Source organism: Copidosoma floridanum, unplaced genomic scaffold (assembly GCF_036245765.1).
Source record: "Copidosoma floridanum isolate Cflo_tuat_1 unplaced genomic scaffold, Cflo_Japanese_pri ptg000006l, whole genome shotgun sequence".
Lineage (NCBI taxonomy): Eukaryota > Metazoa > Arthropoda > Insecta > Hymenoptera > Encyrtidae > Copidosoma > Copidosoma floridanum.
The window spans coordinates 17,980,973-18,004,352 of record NW_028321883.1 but is presented as its reverse complement, the minus strand read 5'-3'; the positions used below and the strand labels follow the sequence as shown (position 1 = coordinate 18,004,352).

Below are 23,380 nucleotides of genomic sequence, written 5' to 3'. Positions count from 1 at the left end.
CCTATCCAAGATATAACTGTATCTTTCGAGAGTTTGGAAATGATTTCACTTTTTATTATACGTGTAAAAACTTTTTTACGAAGCTCCAGAGTAATTATTTCGAAAGTTTGTTCATAAATTGTCAAATAAAAACGCGTCAAAGCTCTGCACCACTCAGATTTTTCAGTCAAACGTTTTTGACCATCGCAACACTTGCAAGGCGTGTCACGCATCATCCTCAGAAGGATCAAACACTTTGCCATTGATAAAACGCAATGAGATCTAATACATTGAAAAAGACGATACTCACGAGATCTTTACTTTTCATCTGGTACAACTTTTCATATATTCTACGATTATTAAATCTTCGTATCTCATATTTACTTTTTTTTTTTTTTTTTTTTTTGTTACTATAAACAAAAACGCCAATAAAAAACGTATCAACCTTAAAGAATATACGTGCATAAATGCAGATTAAATGCAGATGAGGAAACAAACATATGCATTAGCTGCAGAAACTTCAGCTCGTCAATACTCCCAGTGGAGAGGAGAAACGTATATACGTACGCGTATTAGTGTACACTATATATATATATACAACCCTTACAACTCCCAACAATTTCATACACACACACACACACAAATGTATATATTATGCACGCGTGTACACCATTCCCGGTGCGTTTGCATATTCGCATGGACTCCCACATATATGTATTCATATTCGTGTACACACACGCAGGCTCTGCGGGGCAGGCGAGAACGCAGAAACATATAGGAACATAGCGCGATGAAAAGGAGCAAGCGAGAGAGAGAGAGAGAGAGAGAGAGAGAGAGAAAAGGATGGGCTCTTTTCCTCCTCCCTCTGGCATTGATCGCGAGGCTATACACACACCGACACACACCGCCACCCCATGAGTAAGCCCTAATAACAGCCCCTCTTTCTCCCCCATCCATCCACCCCCCTTGGTCTCTTCGTACCCCACCCTCTCTTTCGTCAAGTGTGCCCTTTCAGCTCCCCCCCTGCCCCTGTTACTCCGTAAATGTACACGGTTGATACTTACATACATATACACGTGTACGTGGGTGGGAATATATATATATCCCGACTTGGCGCACGCGTCGGAGCAGCGACGGCACTGGGAAGGCGAACGACACCGGCATCCAAGCAAGTGCTCAGGGGTTCCCAACGCGATCTCGGATTGTCCCGGCAGCAGCTGGCTGGTCAGCTGATCGAGGCTCTCTCTCTCGGCGATTCGTCCCGCGGGGCTCAGTCGCGGGCTGGATTCTGTGTACATGCACGCACGGGAAATCTCTTTTGCAAACTAAAGCCATTAACGCGGTGCCGGTGACTTGGGGGCGTTCGGGGATTGTGGTGTGCAACGCGAGCACGCATCCATATGTACACGTATACTGACCGAGCTTTTTGGGGTCGAGCTTTGGCCTGTAGAGTGTCTCGTTGGGTTATTGTCGTCCTATAGGTAAACCTGGCGCTGTTTTTTTTTCTTTTGCTTTGTGTTTGGTGTAGTATATGACGAATGCATGGAGGCAGGTTGATTCGGGGGAGCTTTTTGATAGCGATGATCGACGTAATTTCGTCGTTTATGGATAAATGCTTCTCGTCTTACTGGGTCGGATTATATCTACTTTTGTCGGTCGTGCACAAAGTCTTGTCAGTGACGCTGCTTGCGTGGCTTGATAGCTAGTTATTCCCACCCACGTGAACGCGTGTATTCAAAGAGTATTAGTTGAAAAACCCCCAAACGAGTCTGATTGTAAAACATTAAAAAATTTTTTTTAAAGTAATAACTTTTATTTCTGCTCAATTTTGATTTTTCAAGAATATTTTAACCATCAAATATCATGTTCTTGTAGCGACTTTCCAATAATCTGCCCCTGTTTCAACCAAATTCCAGAGCTCTCTTTGATCGACGAAAGCAACGATGCTTCGCTTGTTGTCGAAACACCATGGCTTTTTACACAATTAATTGTCATAAATCGAGGCCTCTTCGATCACACGAGATTCCTCAACTCGGCAGGTCAACAAACTCCTCGACCCACAACGACTCACTGGCACGAAAAACCAACCCACGCCGTGATTAATTGTCTTTTATGCCGACAAACGCCGACAATTACACATACATATACCTACATCGAGCTCAATATATATACATATATATTTATACGAGTGCCAGCATTAAATAATTAAAAAACAAAAGCAACAGAGAGCAAGACGAGTTGTCCGCGTTATGGAATCTATAATACACCTTTCGTTCCATGGTAATTTTCACGTGTGCCCCACACGATTATGTTGTACGTATACCTTATGCATACCCACACAGAATGACAATCGAGTCGGAGACCCAAGCACGTATTAAGTAGAGTAATAGGAGCCGCAGGAGGAGGAGGAGGAGGAGGGCGGGGCGGATAGTTCTTAAACGAGTTCGGAGTAGATTAGCGTAATTGACAAATAGAGCCTTTTGCTCGGGCACGAGGGCAATTAAGGGAGGCGAGAGAGCAAAGTTTCGACGAGGCCGGTGCTTGGAAAATTTTCAAACTTGTTGCTCTCTCTGCCGCTGCTGCGGTCATTGTCGAGGAGCTCTTTTCGTGGCCCCTGGCTCACACACTCACACACACACACACGCACATACATTTGTATACAGTCACTTGCTTGATCTTGGGTCGCCAGAGGCTTGGTCTTTAATTGAGTTTTATCATTTCCTCGCTATGAGTACTTGTTTCGTCACCCGAAGGGACGAAATCAGGGTCCGAAGTGTAGCTTCATAATACAATGGCCTGAAAAGGTCCATCACCCTATTATCAGGTAATATCGAGTCGTTCTTGGATTGAATGATCGGCGACTTATATGGCGTAAAAATTGAGCAATCCCACAACCTCTTGGACCGACGCGTTGAAATCAAAACACGTGACGACCCCTCCTCACCACGCACGCATACCCCGAGAGGAGATAAGATACAGAGAGCGTCCCCCAGAGCCTTGCATTTGTCACGAGGGACAGGCTGGATCCTGAATATGCTCATCCCCTCTCCTTTAGACACCCCCAAATTCCCTTCCTATTGTAATGTATACACGTAGATCTGTGTGTATATATAAATATATATCTATGGCACGTCCTCGTAACCCTTTGTTATGACTGGCGAGGCTGGATTTTCGTTGTTCCTTCGACCCCTCTTTGGCTCGTTATCGCTGTCGTAGTGATTATTATTACCATTGTATATGGCTCCTAAATACGTACCCTCTGTCTTATTCCCTGTTTTTCTCGTATGAAGCTTTAAAATTTTTTTGGTTATCGAAAGGACCTCTTCTACAACGAGGACTTTGAAATGTATGTGGATGAATTAGCTGGCGTTAATAAGGCCAATAAAACCAGATGATTTTTCATCGACTTCATATTTGGCATGGAAAACAGTTTTTTTCATTCGCTGTAATATTGTTTTTCACTGGTTTTTTACGATGGTATACGATGAAAATTAAGGATGTTGATACAAATTTAAAGAAAAAAAATATGTATATTCCAGAAATGTTAACAAGAAATAAATCAAACCGTCAAATGAAAGAAAATCAATGGAAAACATGACAGGTTTTATCTGCTCGAAGAATTCGAAAGTGTGGTAAAGAGAGAAAGTTCTCGAAAAATTTCTTGCACCAATCGTTTAGAAAACCAATTGCTCAATTATAATGCGTTTTTGACATTTATTTCGTAAAACGTAAGTAAAGAATTGCAAAAGAGCATAAAACAATTTAAATTGTGGGAAAAAAATTCACAACCTTTTATATAAGCTTGATTGCACAATCTTCATCAAAACCATCATCGCCTAAAATCCCTACACCACACTCACGTTCAAGTTCCCACCCGAAGATAGTAATCAAGCCACCTCGCAATTAATCACCGCACAAACGCGAGCGCCTGTATACAGTTCTCCTCTCTAATGATGCAAAGAATACATGATGTCTTTATCATCACGTGTGATTTATGGGCGCAAACGATAACACCTGTTTAGAAGACGCACGGAAATTTAAAAAAAAAAGGTGCAAGCTTTTGTTTCGATAAGATGCATCGGGTGTCGGCTTTTTAACGACATTGTCTCCTGCGCTTGGCTATAACTTTTGTTAAACCTCGGCGTGATTGATGAAGCGCGGGGCTAGGCGCGTTTTAAACATGACTCGTAACAATTAGGCGTTGTTGCTTTCGTGCATTCGACACCTGATTCTTTTTTCCAATTTTTTTCCATCCAGTGGACCCTATGTAAAAACACTCGGAGATGCAAAACTAAAAACTGCAAGTAGAAGGCTGGTAGAGAAAATTCAAGGCTGCGTACTGGTTCAATAATAATTACAAAACAAAACAAAAATACAGCTATACCAAAAACCGGTATGCAGGACACCATACTTCGTTCATGTGCAATATACCGAGTACGAGAGAAAAATCGGCGTCTTATGCAAATCGACGCTGTGGTTATCGAATTCGACGCGATTGCGCCAAGAAATTATAACTCGAAGGAAAAAGGGAGAGAATAAAAAGAGAGCTTTAAGTTTGAAAGCTTACAGAGGGAGAGATAGTGTCGGCACACGTCGATATTAAACGATTTACGGGCCACGAAGTGATGATACCTGATTACCAATTAATTAGAATTACATTCACTTGTGCGATAAGCAAGTGCAATTTAATGAACGTTCGAGTTACGTGTCGGTCGTTTATGAGATTTGAGAGTTTCTCTTCGATCCGGTGGTTTTTTTTTTATCATCCTTATGGTCTGTTTTGATTTGAATGAACATTAATGTTACCGAAGTTCAAAGAAGATTACTTTTTTTTTGCTGTGCGTTACAATTTTTTTTTTTTTTTTAATTATCACTCGATAACATTGAAATGTATAATGGCACCATTGGCACCATTGGCACCATTATTTTTTCGTAGTGGATAGTTGAAGTACTTGCTGACTTTTTTTATGTTTGAAATCGACGTACATCAGATTTACGTCATCTTTATAAGTATACCATGGGTTGAATACATCTAATGTTGACTTGTCAGTTGTCTCCCTTGAAAAAAAAAAAAAAAAACAAATTGCATGTATCTTACATTTTTACAATCTTTTGTAACATGTGTTATTTAGATTTTGCTCAGAGCAAAATAAACGTGTGGAATACGTTTTGTCACACGTCATTGTTTTTTTTTTTTTTTCATCTAAAAATACATGAGTACAAGTCTGCGAAGTAATCGATCTTGCCAACCGCGTAACGTTACAAAATAAATTGTCACCCTCTTGTTTACGCGACCAAGTAAATTGATTTACTCGTCATCAATTTTATTCTTGATAAAATTTGCCATCGATCGAAACTCAAAACAATTGTTTTATTTCAATACCCGATACTTGACGATATTCTATAAAAAGGCTTAACGGTAGCCTCAAAATCCACGCCGGAGCGAGCGAAAGAAATCAACTTCTTCAACAAACATCATTAAAGGACGAAAGTATACAACAAGTACCTCTAGAGCACACGTATACTCACGTATACCTGCGGGAGAAGTGTTTCCTTTCGATTCCTCCTCGCGTATACAATACCCCTTTCTCCGCCGCGCTACTTCTTCTCCCCATCCACTTTGTATTATATCGATGACAACGAGATACGAGTCTTCATACAAATGAACGTATAGCATGAACCAATGGAATTTATTTTTTATTTTTTTTTTTTCCTCGTCCCCGTTATTCATCGCTCGCCTCTTTGATGACTAGGTCGGAGTTGTTGGTTATTATCGTTGGACAAAAAAAATATTTACTCCGTAGACGCTCATGTACGGTACTCCAGCACGGAGTACACATTTCGACACGCATAACCGGAGATGAAGAAAAAAAAAGAAAATTATTTTCATGTCTTTTTTTTTTTTTTTTTTTTTTTTCAATGCTTTCATGTCTTATAATAAATTGTATGTGAAAAAAAAAATATTTCTAACAACACACTGTACACGGCACCCTAACATGACCGATCGGTCTCGTCTGACAGATCAACGTTGCCTGTCCCCAGGAGGCACACCCCGTACTACGGCCAGCCGGACTACCGATTTTACGAGCTCAACAAGAGGTTACAGCAGCGGACCGAGGTGAGTCTTTTTTTTTTCTTCTTCGATTTTAAATATAATATTTTTACAATCTGACGAAATCGATGATCTTTCAGTGTACTCTTTCTTTCCTCTTTTTCTTTTTCTAATGCATAAATACTATCTTAATGTAGTTACAATTTAGAGTTAAGCAAATCATGGAAGAAACTATGGCAGAAAAAGTAAGTCTCTGATGATGATGCGTTCAAATGTAGGATGCACCATCTATATCGTAAAGGCCTTAAATAACCGATTTGCCGAAGAAAATTTAATCATAAAAAAAGACATTTATATGAGAACAAAATCACTGTGATGCTCGCAATCATGACCACACGTGTATAAAAAATATAAATCGTAATGCCCCTTTAGTACTTTTTTATTCCCCATGACTGGCAGAAAAAAAAAAAAAAAAAAAAAAAAAAAGTAGTTCACTCGTTACCCGTTAGTATACCCACCGATGTGTATAGAAGGTACGCACATGAAGAATATTATCTGGGTCACCGATGCCCTCGTATACATGCACGAAAGCGCGTTCGGTTAAAGATCGAGGATAAGCGATGATACGTACAGGTTGACGTACAGAACATAATATGTTCATACACTATTATACTATTGTGCGCAACGTTAGGTATACACTCACACACACACCTACCTTGGTCTTGGACAACAACGCGACTTCTCGCGTCCATCGATCGATCGGTCGTTAGATCGGTTTGACCTTCGTAGCTCGGTGTGTATATTATATGTGGGGTCGTCGTATCATTGTTCTCGCTAGCGTGTAACTATGAGGTACAAGTATGTATACCTTCGTTGTTATCGCGGTCGCAGGTGCCGATTATGCTCAACGTTACCCACTACACACGACACGATACACGAGCTAGTGGCATAGAAAACGAAAGCCCGCGATGTGTCCCTTCGCTAAAATGGATTCGTGTTTTTTTTTTTTTTTTTTTTTTTTCTTCCCTTCGGAGGGTATGATACGCGGAGGAGGAGGAACAAAGAGCGAGTTTTGCTCGGCTGTAATGGCCGAACTTGGACGATCCGTAACTTGGATGGTACTGGGAGCGCAGCCCGATAAAAGAAACTTTCGGAAGATCTTCAATTTTGGGCCTTTTTCCCCCTTATTTTATTTTCTTCGCCGTATTTCGCCAAAGTTTTCGGTTGTAGCATTGAACTTTGGCCAAGAGAGAAGGAGAAGAAGAAAAAAAAAAGCTCAGCCGCGCGTTGGTTTATACGTGCGATTCTTCCAGTTCTACTGTACTCGTATACACCCCCCCCCCTGGCATTCACAGGGACATCGGGGTGTGACAGATCTCCCCATATTTTATATACCATCGAGAGGAAAGAAAGAAAAAAAAAGAATAAATAAATAAAGCTCCACCTGAGGGAAAATAATCGATTCCGCAAACAACCACACGCTTGTATTGGTATACAAGAGTGCGAGAGCGAAAGGCTCAACGAAGGGTGAACGGGCTCTATCATCAATCTCACCCTATGGATATATAGGATGGTCCGAATGTACGTAAATACATATACAAATAAAGGGTTAACGAACTAGTGTCCCCTTCCTATTATTATTATCATCATCCCTTGTGGTTAGTTTCATTTGGTGGAATGCACCTTCAAACTTGTTACATAAGTTGTGCGATGGGTGCACGTGTTCTCATGTTATGGAGCTGTATATAGAGATTAAAGATGGCGGGTTTGGCTGCAAAAGTTTCGTCGCGCTTGTTGACTTTGAGAAAGCCACGAATGAAACAATTTTTGGAGCACACAGCCTCCTTAAAAACATTCTCAGTCGCTAACCACTGTACGTGCATACATACATTAGACGCAACAAAGTATTTTTCAAGCTCAGCCACTCCCCGTCCAAAAACGGCGGACGAACGTGGACGCACTCTCGCTTTCGCCCCTGGTATAGGTATACGACACTTCCGAAAGTAACATCTCGTCGTCGTCTCTCTTGCACGCGTTTATCTGCATACACACGCCTTGTACTTACGCAGGCCAGGGGACACTAGAGGAGGAAAGGACTTGTATATCCTCCCAAACGCTTTCTTTCGCCTCAAAAGCCGCAAACCGCATGCAGTTCGCGCGTCCGTCCAAAATTCACGACCTCGCCTTGTACGCATATATACCTCTCTTTCTATGTTATAGAGGAACTCCCAACGCAGCCAGCGGCTATGCTTCACCACTTTTGACGTGTCCACCGGACGTAAATCACCTTCGGTCCGTGCAATGTGCATCCGATCGCGATTCAGCGCAGACTATCGGTTGATCGGCTGAGATTACGTCGTTTGCTCTCTATTTTTTTTTTTTTTTTTTTTTTTTTTTTTTTGGTGATATTGATCTGCTTTTTTTCGGGAACTGCGGTCGAAGAGACGGTATCAAACAGCCTTTCTGTTAAAAAACTTTATCGTGTACAGTTGTAGAAATGACAATCGTTTTTTTCTCTTTGACAATTTTACTGCAGTTCAGATGAAAACCATAAAAACCACTAATATTCCGAGACGTTAACAAGAACCTAACTAGGTAGGATCCATAAAATAAAATAAATAAATAAATAAAAATAACACGTCCAAGATGTGATTCGATAATACCACAGTTAATACCACTTAGTTTGAGTGAAGTTGCACAATCTTTCAAGTTTTTATGGACAAAATTTGAAGTTAATTTCGCCAATCATCACGTGTACGTATAAGATAAAAAAATGAATTTTCTCAAAAAAAACGAGGATTCTGAGGTTCTGGTTGCGCAAAAAGTGAAAATCTCAATACTTTTCGTTTCCCAACTCCGCTGAAACCGCAGTAAAAAGATGTTTGGTATAAAAACAAAACATTCACAGTGAAAATTCTTAGTAGTACAAGTGTATCGAGTAGCTTATTTTTTATTTTTTTGTTTGTTAATCTTCCGATAAAATAACCCGCAGTATTTAAGTCCATCACGATCATTTATACCAGCCTCGTGCCATACCAAAAGTTTCGCAAAATGCAAACTCGCATAAAAACACCATAAAACCCCAAAACTAAAAAGCTCAAAATATATTTTCGAAGTCATTTCCACTCGTTACTGGTACCTATACCCAACAGCGTCGATTGAAAATTCCGTAAAAAAAAAAAAAAAAAAAAATAACCCGCGCAATCGAGAGACTGTGTAAAATATATTTAATTGGATCCTCGCGAGATGCAACGAGGCAATAAACAAAACCCGTCCTCCCCCCAATGCATCGTTCCGAGGAGGGAGGCAAACAAAAAAAAGAGAGATATTACAAATCGAATCGGAAGAAACGAAAAAGGCAAAATAGGAGCGGCAGCAACTCGAAATCCCGCGCGTATTTATCGATTCGCCGGGCGAGAGGTGAGGCGCTCGACCTGTATACCTGTTTTGCGTCGGTGTTGGCCGCGTCAGGTGTACGTAGGTGGCCAAGAAGGAGGAGAACAGGACGGAGGATGCACAGGTTATACACGAGAGGACAAGGAGGACGGAGCGGAGGAGGTAGAAGAAGGAGAAAGAGGAAGAGGATGAAAAGAAAAAGAAACAAAAAAAATCGTGCCGGAGCCAATGGAGGCGAAGGGACGCGGTGGTGGTGCCCTTGGCTGTTGAGGTTTTGAGTTTTTTTCCATACGATTTTGAGCCCAAGGGGAAATTGAATTTGTTTGCAAATCTTTTTTATTCGACTCGACTGAATTTTACTCATTCGCTATCGAAAGATGGCCCTCATTGATAACTAGAATGTGGAGTTCTCACTTTTTTTCAACTCTATCCCCTTTTTTTGCGTGAGACAGCATCTCTCGCTTGCATTTTTTCTCATTAAAGGAACAAAAAACATCTAGGATCCTATAAGCAAGAAAAAAAAAAAAATAAATTAGAGAGGACGATAAGATCCAGCAAACGAAAAAAAAGGTGGTGAAGTAAGAACGAACTAGCTCTCCTTCTCTCTTTTGGAAAAAAAAAAAAAAGACTCGGAGCATAGAAAGAAAATCGATTCCCCATTATATCCAGCGTCGAATTTTTCTCGACCTCCTCTTTTTTTTTTTCTTGCGCGCCAGCGCCTTTCTCTCTCTCTATATATATATATATGTACACAAATATAGATAACAGTGTGGCAGTATGGCAGTGGCACCTACACTAAAATATATACAGACGTACAGGTGGGTCCGTAGTGTGAGCGCAGGAAAAGCGAGTATGCTTTCTCCTCGCAGGAGGAGGAGAAAGAGGAAACTTTCTCGACAAGGTTGCTGCTGTACTTTTTGTGTCCCTCCTCGCGTCTTCGTGCCAGGTTTTTCCGTGCAAGCTTACTGAACGCGTTGTCTTGGAAGTAGTTGTCGAAATCTTCATATAATATTCATACGCACTGTAAGCGAGAAAGTAAATTTTTGGTGAAAGTAGTGGCTCTATTTTTCTCTCTCTCTTCTTTTTTTTTTTTTTTTTTTTTTTTTTTTCATACATGTATAAAGCAGCTGATGGTGAAGGAAGAATACTTACTCTTACACGAGTTGGAAGCACTTCAAATGATGATTTTCTACAAAGCCGAAAGTGGGGTTAAAAAAATACTCGGAAAGTAAATTGCATTTTTCTCTCAAGCATAGTGAATACCATTTTTGGCCTTTCTTTGCTTAAAATACGACTTTTTTTTTCTTAATTTTAGGGTTGAAGTTACAAGTAACCCTCCATGTAAAAGATATGATATAAATAAGTATTTTTCACCCTCAATGAATTAAATTTTTTATTAAAGGACAATCGCCAGCAAATTTTATTATTGTTAAGTATATTTCCATACCTCAAGTAAAAAACTAAAATATAGTTTACCATTATTTTAACTCAAACCAATGAACAAGTGCACTGCAACATTATAATATATCATGATAACCAGCAACTTCGTCACGTATACACGCATTGGAATCATAATTTTATTATGAAACGTAGTAGGTATTCGATAAAAAAAGTTTTTTTTTCCGTAAATGAGCTACTTTTGATAAATCATGAAATTTAATGAACGATCCTTGAACCAGATCGACTCGCTCGCTTGATTGACACATGTTATGTACTACTCGATGGGTATATCCATAAATGAAGGATGCGTGAGATCGAAAAGTCATACGGCATTAACGTGTAGTACAAACGTTTCTGGAAATCCCCAAAATCGATTCGACGATAATACTACCTTGACACTAGTGTCACGTGCCGCGTAATGTGTATAAGCGAGTGTATAAGTACACTTTGACACTTGTATGATTGTTCAGAAAAATCATTCAAAAGATGCGTACGGAGTCCTTAACGCGAATCCAAAGGATTAAGTACCAGGATTGTGTAACATTTTGATCTCGCGCCTGAAAAATCGACCCTCGGCCCTAAATCACGATCGCACCGACAGTCAGTCCGCAACGTATAGGTAAACTATACACATTATACCCACCAGGTGAAACTTCAATACCTGTGATGTACATGCACGCGTTGGAGTAGCTTTCATCTCCCGGTTGCCGCCATACGTTACGTACCCCTCGCGTAACATCAACGCCGAGTCATGGAAATTTTTGCCTCCCCATCGCGCGATTGACTCGTCACGATTCCCCTCGCTCTTTCGCCGCGCTATACCTATACGTATCCACCCGCACTTGCGCACGGATGCATACAAATCATGATTTCTAGTTAATAACCGTGTGCATGTGTGCACCACAATCCGAGGCAATAAATCGTATATGCGCTCGCGCCACGGTGCAGTGCGCGCAGGTAAAATTTGAATTAGAGAGTATGCGTGTGCACACGGAGGCTGCCGCTGGAGAGTCGATATTTTCCGGAGGCTCGAAATTCATGCAGAGATGCGGCTCCTCCCGTCCGCGCATTTCTGCGGGTGATTATGTTACAGGCACAGTCACGATATTTATACTCAGATATCATACACTTCGTTCTGGTTGCTTTTGTGCTTTTGCTTAGAGTGTGGATTTATGCCGAATTTTCGATAAGAAAGTTCACCTATCAGCCGCAGCTTTTCTTTCCTCTTAAAATGTGTGAGTTATATTTTACAAAGAGCCGTTGTAGTAGTGTTTCAAAGAATAATTTAAGACATAGTTTTCGGCCAGGTTGTTCAAAAATTGCGGGAGGGAAAAAAAAATTACCTACTTTCTCAATAAGATGAGGTTTGAGTGATGCGCTGTTTTCAAAAGGTGTATTATTATTAATAACTTACATATGGGTATTTTCACTTTAAAAAATAATAAAAATTACCGAATGGTAATCCGGTAGTCTCGGGACTTTTTTCTTTGGCCAACCTAATTTTTACCCATATTGTGGACAATAATTTCTATTGTACCAACAGTAAAAATCACTATTCTTAAAACAAAAGTTACTATTCCAATCGTTAAAAATTATCGTTCAAATCGTAAAAAGTCTCTAGACAATCGAACAGTACCAGATTACCATTCTAGCACAGTAATTTTTATCATTTTTTTTCTCTCAGTGCTTAAATAGCTTACTACGCAGCCAGGAATGAGAAAAATAGATAATTATACTTTATCGGTTCACTGGTGTAGCCATTCGATCTCGCGGCGAACCGCCTGACTGTAAATACATTCCCCTTTCCCTTCGTTCGGACGTGCAACAGAGTTCAGAAGACATACACAAGAGGGTGGAGGCTGGGTACGACAGACTCTCTTGGAGGCCAAGGAGGGGCGGGGTGGAAAAAGTTCTCGCAACTTTGTCCTGCTTATGTAGTCTCACTCGCGCGTAAAGCACGCGTTTGGAGAATAGTTTTTTTTTTCCAAGGGAAAGAGAGGAAGGGGTAGGAAGACAATATTTGCCGATTCCCGCGTTTTTCCCTTCGATGGCTCGTCGAGTGCGCCAACTTTTCGTGTTTTTTCCCCTCCGGAGGAGGTACGGCCCGATTCGCATAAGATTCGGGTTTGTAGAGCGTAAGTGAGAGCGATGGCTTCCACTTTTTGTGGTTTGCTTGCTTGCTTGTTTGGAGTGACGACGACTTATATGTTGGCCTTAGACGCTGTCCAGACAGTGCTGCTAGAGTGGGGCGGGAAAATATTTGTTTTTCCTCCTTCGATGGGACATGGGAGTGTTGATGGGCCCCTGTGTGTGCCAAATGCTGATTTTACAACTCTGATGCTCGGATTTTCGTAACTCTTTCATGCCGTGTTTTATGTATTTTTCGGAACAAGAGACTGTTTGTCCTTTTCATGAAATGTTCAAATGGTTTTTTAATTGAGTCAACACTTGACTCGTTAAATTTCAAACAGTTCTCGAGTATTTTGTATCTTGAAAATATGAATTATCTCTCGAAGGACATTTCTGGACGTGAAATAAAGATAGTAAAAAAAAGTCCGTTTTGAATCCATCCAAGTTTTTTTACTTTAATGTATTTTAGGCTGTAACATTTTTAAATATAAGTAATAAAGAATTTTTGTAGTCTTTTGTTTTCGTAAACTTTATAATTTTTTTTTTTCCCAAACTTGACTAATTTTTTATTTAAAAAATTCTGGCCTTCCAAGTTGTACACTACAAAGCATTCCCCTTTCAAAGTAAGCCAGAGAAACTTGAAGAAAAAAAAAAAAAAAAAAAAATTACCGTCCGGAAATTTTTTGAAGAATCGCTCATATACGTGTAACATAACTTGTCTTTTCGCCTGTGTGACAAAATTTAGATGAAATTTGATTCCTGCGCTAGAAGTATTGATTTCAAAAATAGTTCTGCTGGCAAACTAAGAAAAAAAAATTCAATGACCTTAAATAAATTACTTTACCACCTGTAGAGACTCTGCACTCTGTTCTCCGACTTAATAAATCGCTCGAATGTTTCAAAATAACAATGTAATTGTAAACACGAATATTTATCTTTTTTTTCTCGCCTTTAAGAAACCACTACATCATATCCACATTATTAATTGATAGCGGTAACGAAAAAAAAAAAACTCTTGCCAACTTTTCAACATCCCCTTTACATCATCCGGATGTGTATTATTTTACAAATGTGTGTAATATATAGAGCCGGTAAAGTTGGCTGTGGCCAGTTATCCATTCGCGCGTATGTTTGCTCACGATTGTTGATACTTCTCAGACTTTCTTTTTTCTTTTAGATGGCTCATCGTGACTTCAACTGTAGGACTGCTTTGTATATGGCGAGTCGTAAAACTTTTCGGCGTTGAATTTCATGCGTGCGACATTATTTTTATACAAACTGAAAATTCGTATCTCAATTTAATTCAGTGTCCTCTAATAGCATAAATCATTTCAAATTCGATTTAGGATGCTCGATAAATTTAAGGTATTACCTACTGGAGCGCTTAGTCTAAAAACATCCATCGCGAGTCTATGGTAAAGTTTTCTGTATTAATAGAAGTAAGCCAATATTTATATTCAGTACTGCGAGCATGAAATTCGGCTCGACAGAACGAAAATAAATATGGATATTTTAAGAACTCATACTTCAATTTGTATAATCATATGATAAAACGAAAAAAAACAGCGCACTCGATTAATCGCTTGTCACCTCGAACAAGTAAATAATTTACATCATAATACGAATGGATTTGTCTTGTTTCGGCGACGTTTTTAAGTGCATTTGTGAATCGGTAAATCTTAATTTAATTAAGCAATAAAAAGAAGTACGGCTAATTCTAAATTTAATTTCACCCTCACGTCATCCGAGAAAACGTTAATCGAGTTTCACAATCACTTGTCTGCAAGATCTTGATAATTGAATCAAAAAAGAGTTACAGTTTGAGAAAATAAAAAATAATCTGATCAATAAGAGTTTTTAGCTGCTAGTATAGCTATCATTTTTAATTTGATGTGTTGGTTTAACAAAAAAAAATTTACGTCCAAACAATAATCTCAGAAAACACTATTTACTATGTTGACTTAAATATTGAACATCGAAAATATGTTATGTTTGAAATAAAAAAAAAAAAAAAAATCCATACAATGATCTCATAGAAAACAAAAGCCGTCGTGAAAATATTGTATTTTTTCACCGATTGCCAAAGTGCCAAGACAAAAAAATTTAATGCTACGTAAATTCACTGCTCGTCGCCGTTATCATCGTCATAATAATCGAGATAACATCAAATACGTCCTTACATTTAGTAGGACACAAGTGTATGTATGAAAAAAAAAAAAAAAAAAAAGAAAAAAACTATAATGCTAAAATAAATAAGCCAAGCCAGTGTGTACACGGGAAGGAGACAGCTAGACAACGAGATTGAGAACCCCGGGTCGGGAGCCCGGGTAATAAAATGAGGGCCTCTGCCCTCCCCCGGGGGTGGGCCCCCCTCGATAACCCATATTGTACCCCCGTCCTCTCTCACGAGCTCGTTTCTCTCTCTTTTGCTCTCTCGTGTCTCCCCCACCCCAGCTTGCTCACGGCGCTCCCCCTTCCCCCGTTTGCGCTCGCGCGCGCGCGACGCCCCTGGCCGTATATACTCGAGGCGGCGGCAGCAGCAGCAGCGGCGGCCGGGCTCGTTTTGTCCGCTCGCGCTACGGCCAGAGGGAAATCCAGCCGCTTTGATTATCAATTCACTCGGTGGTCCTAAATTTTTCAAATTTGGTGGGCAGGTGGGCCCGATTTTTCTAGCTTTTTTGACACATTTTGCAAAAAAATCGGCTACGAGCGTCACCTCGAAACGATTTTTTTCCCGAAAACCCAGAGGTGGAGCTCGACGACAATACTTTCCCGGCGGCGTATATACACGATCATATACCACCCCTAGTCTCCCCTCCTCTCCGCTCTCTCTCTCTCTCTCTTGCTCTTCCTCCCTTCCCTTCCCCCTAACAACAGTAGGGTGGTACAGTCGAGCCGGCAAGTCAACGAGACTCCCGGCCCCTGGTACAATGCCAGACAAAATTTCCGCGAGATTAAAGCGATGTTTTTCGACTTTCTCGCCCTTTTTCGCCCCGAAAAGATCACCCGTGCCATACTTTTTGAAAATTTCCCGTGCCACCGTCCACCAGAACACTCATTCTCGACGCGTTCTAGCGCTTTCACGGCGATTAGGCTACTTTTCGCGCGATCGCAAGGGCAGCTCGGCTTTAAACCTGAATTTTCGAGTTTTTGTTTAATTTTCGCCGACGGGAGCGCTGATGGTGCGTTTTTTTTTTTTTTTTTTTTTTTTTTTGCCCCATCGATGACGACTTCTGGGAGCATCATTTCTTTTTTTTCCGCTCGCCCGATTTTACGTTTAATAATTGAGTAATACGCGTCTTCGAGCTTTAAAGCTCGCGAAAGCGTGGACAAAGGCTACACGAGCGCGATATGATTCACCGCGTCTAATTTTGTGTCTCCGGAAAATAGTATCAGCGCGCGTGTATTACGTTCTGTTCGGTTTTAAAATTAAATTTTGTGAGTTTCGCGACGTTTCGTGCAGTGTGCCCGCGTGTTTCGTTAACCCGATTATCGTTATTATTTTTCGGAATAATACCCTCTAGTACCGGGCTTTTTTTTTTGTTCGTATTTCAATGACACATGCACACGTTTTGTGGAATTAAACATTACGAGGGTACGGGCTTGAGGATACCGGTGTCGTCGTATTATTGATTGACGTGGCGCTCGTGCTTGGCCCGAACAATTTTTCAGAGCTTTTTTTACTTTTTGCGGAGCTGTGAAGCTTTGTTTTTTTCTACTTCAATTGGAATAAAGGAAAAAATGCGTTATGGAGCTCTTTTTTATCGTTGTGATTTATTGATAATTAATTACGAGAAATTAAATATTGATTTCACTAATTTTTCCTATTTTTAATGAAATGAAGGAAAAAATGGTAAATAACTCTTTTTTATTTTTTTATTTACGTTGTGATTAATCGATGACTAATTGAGAAAAACTAATTTTCCAGATAACAATCCCGCACGTCCCATTATTTTCATCGCGTGAGAACATTACGATTACAGATCATTAGTTGCATTTTATCATCAATCAAATAGTGTCTGGAGTAGATAAAGATTAGGCGCGCATCTCCGTTATATTGCCGCTTACGAGAAATAATTTTTTTTCACCTTCATTCATAAAAACTTTATGTCACATCTACTGAGGTATGAAAATAAAAAAAAAAATGCTGTAAAATTGTCGTTTTTCCTTAGATAAAAATTATATTACTGCTTCTGAAATACCACAACTAGTCGTAACAGTCTTATCGTAAACGACTTTTTTTTACTGGTATCCAAGAATTGTTTTTTTATTACTTATCAGAACATTTTTTTTTATACATATTATATATTTAATTTTTTTTATTAGGATTATTCTTAATAATATGTAAATAATTGATAATCCCTATTACCTTTCCGCATTTCGTGGTTGTAGACTTGAAAGCGCAATTAACTTCTTTGGTGTATTTTAGGGATCAGTGAGAAGTGATTCAAAATTTTTTTGCTTATCATTCATCACAAATCGGAATAATTGAACATTTTTCGCAGTACTTACGTACATTGAGTAATTAGTAAATTAAATAAATGTCTAGCTAAATATGCAATTGATTCGTAATTTAATTTGTAGATACCATAAAGTCAAGTTATACATCTCGAAGAAGAAAAAAAAAATTTAATCTGTGCCATAAAAGGTGTACATTTTTTTTATAATGTACGAAATTTTCTTTTAAAATTAAATTCTAATTGCAATCGTTTCCAAGTCAGTATCCTTTCCTCTCCTCGTTCCTCTCTGCTTAATGCGTTAAAGCGCAAAAATTTTCCGCACATTTTCCAGGCGTCGAAAGGCAAGAGCAATTTTTACCCGAGAATAAATTTGCAGGTTGAAACGAGATTTGCATTTCATATATTTTTTTTTTTTTTTACGTAAAAAAAAGTTAAAAACTTCAAGAAAAAGCAGCTTTATCATTATTACATCGCATTAGTATAAGAGTTGGTAATTTGTATACCATATTTAAGCATATCTTCTTAACTTCAGCTATGAACAATGCATTTACGATAAAAAAAAAAAAAAAAAATTTCATGTAATAGGAGTCGAGTTTAATCTTTGTCGATGCTGCACTTCCATTTGCCAGTCACGTTCTCAGTACCGGAGCAAAAAAAAAAAAAAAAAAAAAGATAAAGCAACCCTGCATCAATTCGTCTTTCCTCTAATTTCGTCGTCATCGCTTTGGTTGCCAGAAATATCAATTTCCAAGTGCTCTTGCAACAGTTTGCTGGATTCGCGGATGGTATATTACAAGGCTTTTATGGCTCGCTGGATGAATCTCGAAGATTTAAGGGCCGACGGTGACTACACGCGTCCGTGTACAAACGATCGCCGACACGCCTCCTGTACTTGGTTTATCTTGCCAAGCAAAAAAGTGTCCTCGTAATGTCGATGGTCGTTTGATCATCATGAAGTTGCCTCAAGACCAATTTATGGCCTATAGTTGCCTCATCAATTATCTCAAAAACTAATCCGTCTTATTCGAGTAGTCACGGTGTATCGAGTACTTTAATACCTTGACTTTTGTTGTCAAAACTATTTATTTTCCTCTCACATTGTAGCGCAAAAACTTTTGACCAAAAATATTTTGCTAAGCACTTAGTTGTAAGTAGTGACTGAAAAAAATTTTGCATCTTGAGGGACGCAAAAGTCTACTGTTCCCAACGGTCGTTGCGTCATAGCTACGTGCAATCACCGAACTAATTCATCTTTCAGCAGCTACGACACCACTGGACTTTGGTTGTACGCTGCTACTTATACTGATGACTGGTTGTTATTAAATTTACCTTTGCGGTGCACGTGTATCGCGAGAGAAAAAAATCGGTTCGATACACAGGTGCACCCGATACCGATCTGCACCTTAGACCCGTATTTCGCCAACAACAACGAGGACAGTAACTTCTGTTAAAAAAAAAAAAAGTACAGTGTATAATTATACTTCCAGTGTATTTGTTCGATCCCCCCCCCCCAAAAAGAGAGCACACCAAGATCGAATCATCGAGCTCCCCATGTTGTGTGCTATCTCTATACTATAAATATTCGTATAGATCCTTCGTATATTATTATATACGAGTATCGCCAAGGAGAGACGAGAAGAGGAGAGGCGAAGCAGCGAAGGATGCAAAACGTCCTCGCAGCATGTATACCTGGCGCTGCTGCTACTTCCATGTGCTCTATACGTGCATAAATATTTAATACATGTATGCACGAGAAAGAGAACAAGAGAGAGAGAGAGAGAGAGAGAGGAGAGTAGGGCGCGCGAAACCAGTTATATAGTCATGTCCCGCGGGTTGGCTCTCCCTTGCTCCGTTCGTTTTTTTCATTCTCCTTCGTTCGTTCTTTTATGCTCTTCTGTTCGTCCTGAGCGTTGGTATAGTGTTGTGTGTGTGTTTTATGTGTTACACACGTGCGTGTGTGCGCCGGTTCTGTGGGAACGGTCTCTCGGAGATGCAGGGGACGATCCGGTGCAGCAGAGGAAGTTAGCATAGGATGGGCTCGTGCGGAGGTGGAGGAGTAGGATGGCGATGCGTGTGTGTACGCATATTGATGTTTAGGGGTGTAGCAAGGAGCCGTGGCGCCTTGGTTTCGTACACCATGTGTAAACGAGTATAGTCTTTGTGATGTTATTTTTTTTTTTATTTTTTTTTTTACCAAACAGTTCTTTTAGCTGTGGTGCAGAACCGGGTTGTGATCGATTCGTGGGATAATTAGAATATTAGAAGAAGAGGAAGAAAAAAAGACGCACGGCGATGAATTTTTAAACTCTTGCTCGTTCATTGAATGACGAAACTTGTATACAAATCAAATCATTGAATCCCGACGATAATATTTACATCACTGATAATGTTTATCACCTATGCGCTCCTCCAAAAACCAGATGCGTTTTGTTATACCAGAGATTACTCGCAACATTTCAGATCGTGCGTTCACACCGACGATTAATGAATCACTTTTTATTTGTTTTTCGTTCTTTCGGCGTATTCGTCCATTGGTCGTATTAATCAATAGTCCAGGACTAATCTGGGATATAATTTTTTTCGAGTGGGTGGAAAAAAAAAAAAAAAAAAAAATTAAGTTGAACAGAAGAAAGGAACAACCCAGTGTCTCAAGGACGCCTATCCTTGGCCATCATCGTCATGCGCGTGAAAAAAAGGCCCACAAAACGTGCAGACGACGTGTCGTCTGTTGTGTAGAGCCGGCGACGATCTTCTGACTGCGGGGGAGGAAGAGTCACTCGATTTTTGGACCAGTGCCCGGAAAGAGAACGCGCCGAAATAATATGCCGATAAATCCTTGCGCTAAATTGATTTATGGGCCGCGTCCTACCGCGACTTGCGGGGGTGCGGGGACACCCTTTTTGGCCCCCGAAAGAGGAACGTGGGGAAAAAAAAAACCTCGTCGCGCCGCTGCAGAGAAGTGTGTGATAAGTGAGTGTTTATTCGACGGAAATTTAGGGTTGTAAGGTTTTGTGCGTATGAATGCTTTTAAAATTTTAGTACTGGCAGTATACGTACATGTACATACGAGGGGGTAGTTGTTGTTCAGTAGATTTTTGTCACGTTAAATGTATGGGTATGAAAACAAGTAATTTATCATTATCATAGTGCTTATATAAACGAATACATATTATGCGTCGTTTACATTTATATCATATATGACTAAAAAATAATTTAACGGTCATGCATTATTGTATTAAAATTATTTGTGTTGGTGCATCTAGTGAGAGACGATAAAAAAAACATACGTATAAAACAATGAGACGTTTATTTTCATTGGTCACATTGTCGTGTGTCTACTTACATCGATATAGTATGAAAAATTTAGGAAAAATACTTAAACGCAACTAATATTAACTAAAGCTCATAAAGTGTCTCCAACACGACCATAATGTTTTAAAAATAATACTATAAAATATGATGCGTACCAAAAAAGTGCTATTAGGTATATAGTTGCGTCACACTCGCGAGCCTGAAATCGCCCTTTTTTTTTTTACTTTTTTAAAGTTGTAAAACAAAAAAAACAAAAAAAAAAAAAAAAAAAGAAATACACCACTGACGAGAAGAGGGGGAGGGAGAGTTGCAAAAGTGAGCTGCTCGCCAAAATTAAAGAGCAGATGACATGATTAAATTTGCGCGTGCAGCCAAAGGGAGCTAGGATTTAATCTCGAGAGGGACGGAACGTCAAACGCGGTGCGGAGCCTTTTTGCGCTTTTGCTCCGTACGCGTGTGCTTTCGTACATATATACATATTGTGCTCGCACGTTGGAGGAAAAAAAAAAACGTTCGGTGAGCTCTCATTTTGCTGGAAGTTTCACAAAGCAACGAAAAAAAAAAAAGTTAACTGCACGGAGAGAAAAGAGACTTTTTTACGTGGTATCTACGTGAAATGAACTTCGATGCGGGGAAAAGCACTAAAATAAGGCCCGTGTGACGGGGATGAAAAGCTCTGACGAGTGGCGTCTCTGTATTATTACCTATCGTGTTAAATGAAGAGAATATACATATATATATATATATATATATATATATATATATATATATACACGTGAAAGACTTGCGTATTCATAGTTGCGGTGGATGAAAGTCAAGTCTTCTCGTGTTTACTACATAAATACGAGTACTTAGTGTGTCGAAGTACGCGTTTAAATTAGCGTGTAGTTGACATTGCCCTTTTTTATAAAATACATAGCGGCTGTGTTGACGAGAATTGAAAAAATTTTATTATATAAAAAAAAAAATACAACTCTATGCTTCAAACGTGTACTTCAACTTATTTGGATATTCAAAATTTGAATAAAAAAGACAACATTTAGATTTATCGACAATGAAGAACATATTCTTTAGAGACTACGGATTTGTCCCATCGCTTGGGGTACTGTTATCGTTATTTCAACATTTTTTTCATCATAATTATGGTGCTAGTGTTGATATCGGAAGGAAAGGGTTCTTCTTCGATGGAGCACAAAGCTTTTTTTCCTCTAAGAGGAGCTTTGAGCTTGCGAACATTGTGGGGGGGTAAGTCTGGGGACTTGTGGACTTATTTTTCAAAGTTAAGCTGCTACAATCTGCTGCGTCGTGGCGTTTCTACATTAGGAAGACTTATGCTGGATTTTTTCTAATAAAATTTTTTGTATCCATGAAAAAATGTATCTTTTGCTTTTGGGCATTTTTGCTCGTGGCTTTATTTCTGGCCAAATAAACAAAAAAAGTACGCATTAAATCGAGATTTTTTAAGTGGATGAGCTTAATTTTGTAGTGCAGTATTTAAACATCGTTTTTAGGTGGTAGCATAAAGGTTTGCTCGTACAAATGATGTACGAACAAAAATACATTTAATTTTAATGTTGACAAAAGAACGAAAATTTTTCCTTTTTTTTTTTTTATTGATAAAGTACAGTAAAAAAAAGTACACCGAAAGATCGCAAAAATAATGATTATGTTAACATGCAAACATATAATATAAACATTTGAAATTACAGGAAAGCGACAACCTCTGGTGGGACGCGTTTGCGACTGAATTTTTCGAAGACGACGCGTCGCTCACGCTCACGTTTAATCTCGAGGACGGACCGAAGAGATACAGTGAGTACAAAGCTCTTCTTCTACTTCTACTCCCCTACTTCCCATCCCCTTTTTTTTTTAAATATCAATTTCATCCGTAAGAAACTTGCGTCTCCGATGTCCGGAAAAGTCACGAAACTGCCCGCGAACGATATGCTAAATACCCTCCTTCTCCTCCTCCTCCTCCCGCGTTAAATATGTATTTATGCAAATTCGCGCGAAATTTCTTGGAACAACTCCCTTCCTCTTGCACGTCGGCGGTGTATTAAATTTCGCGAGAATTTCAAATCGAATCGAACTTCGACTCTTTGTTGCGCCGAACTTTTTTTAATCAGCACCGGAGAGTCGCACTACTTGATAACCAAACAATTGGATTCCCCGATATTTCTGGTAGTAAAAAAAAAAAAAAAAAAAAAAAAAACTAATTTATTTTATATTTTTCGCAACCATCAGCGATAGGAAGGACGCTGATACCGAGGTACTTCCGCTCGATATTCGAGGGCGGCGTCTCGGAGCTCTACTTCAACATAAAACACGTGAAGGAGTCGTTTCACAACACCAGCATAACACTCGAGTGCGATCAATGCACGATGGTCACGCATCACGGGAAACCGACTTTCACGAAGGTGAGCCCCCCATAACGCGTCGCCGCTGCTTCTTGCTGCACTTGCAACATTCACATTACTTATTTGTTGGGTGCGCGTGTGTACTTTTCACGCGCACCCTTATTTTGTTTTATTTTTATTTTTTTCTTTTTCATTTACATAGTTACATGCTCTATAGTTTGAAAATCTTCGTCAAATTTGCTATCGTCTGCAGA

General features: G+C 39.5%; 1 protein-coding gene across 14 annotated transcripts in view; it reads left to right on the top strand.

Moving 5' to 3' along the window:
* Chi (LIM domain-binding protein 2 Chi) overlaps positions 1 to 23,380 on the top strand; it is a 61,886-nt gene that overhangs the window by 35,649 nt on the left and 2,857 nt on the right. For 13 of the 14 annotated variants that reach the window (XM_089598666.1, XM_089598665.1, XM_089598664.1 and 10 more), the window contains 3 exons: positions 6,001 to 6,097; positions 22,479 to 22,581; positions 23,014 to 23,186. In XM_089598666.1, the coding sequence (XP_089454792.1) occupies positions 6,001 to 6,097; positions 22,479 to 22,581; positions 23,014 to 23,186 (373 nt within the window). The remainder of the gene's footprint in view (positions 1 to 6,000; positions 6,098 to 22,478; positions 22,582 to 23,013; positions 23,187 to 23,380) is intronic. The other variant, XM_089598656.1, reaches the window with a different exon arrangement.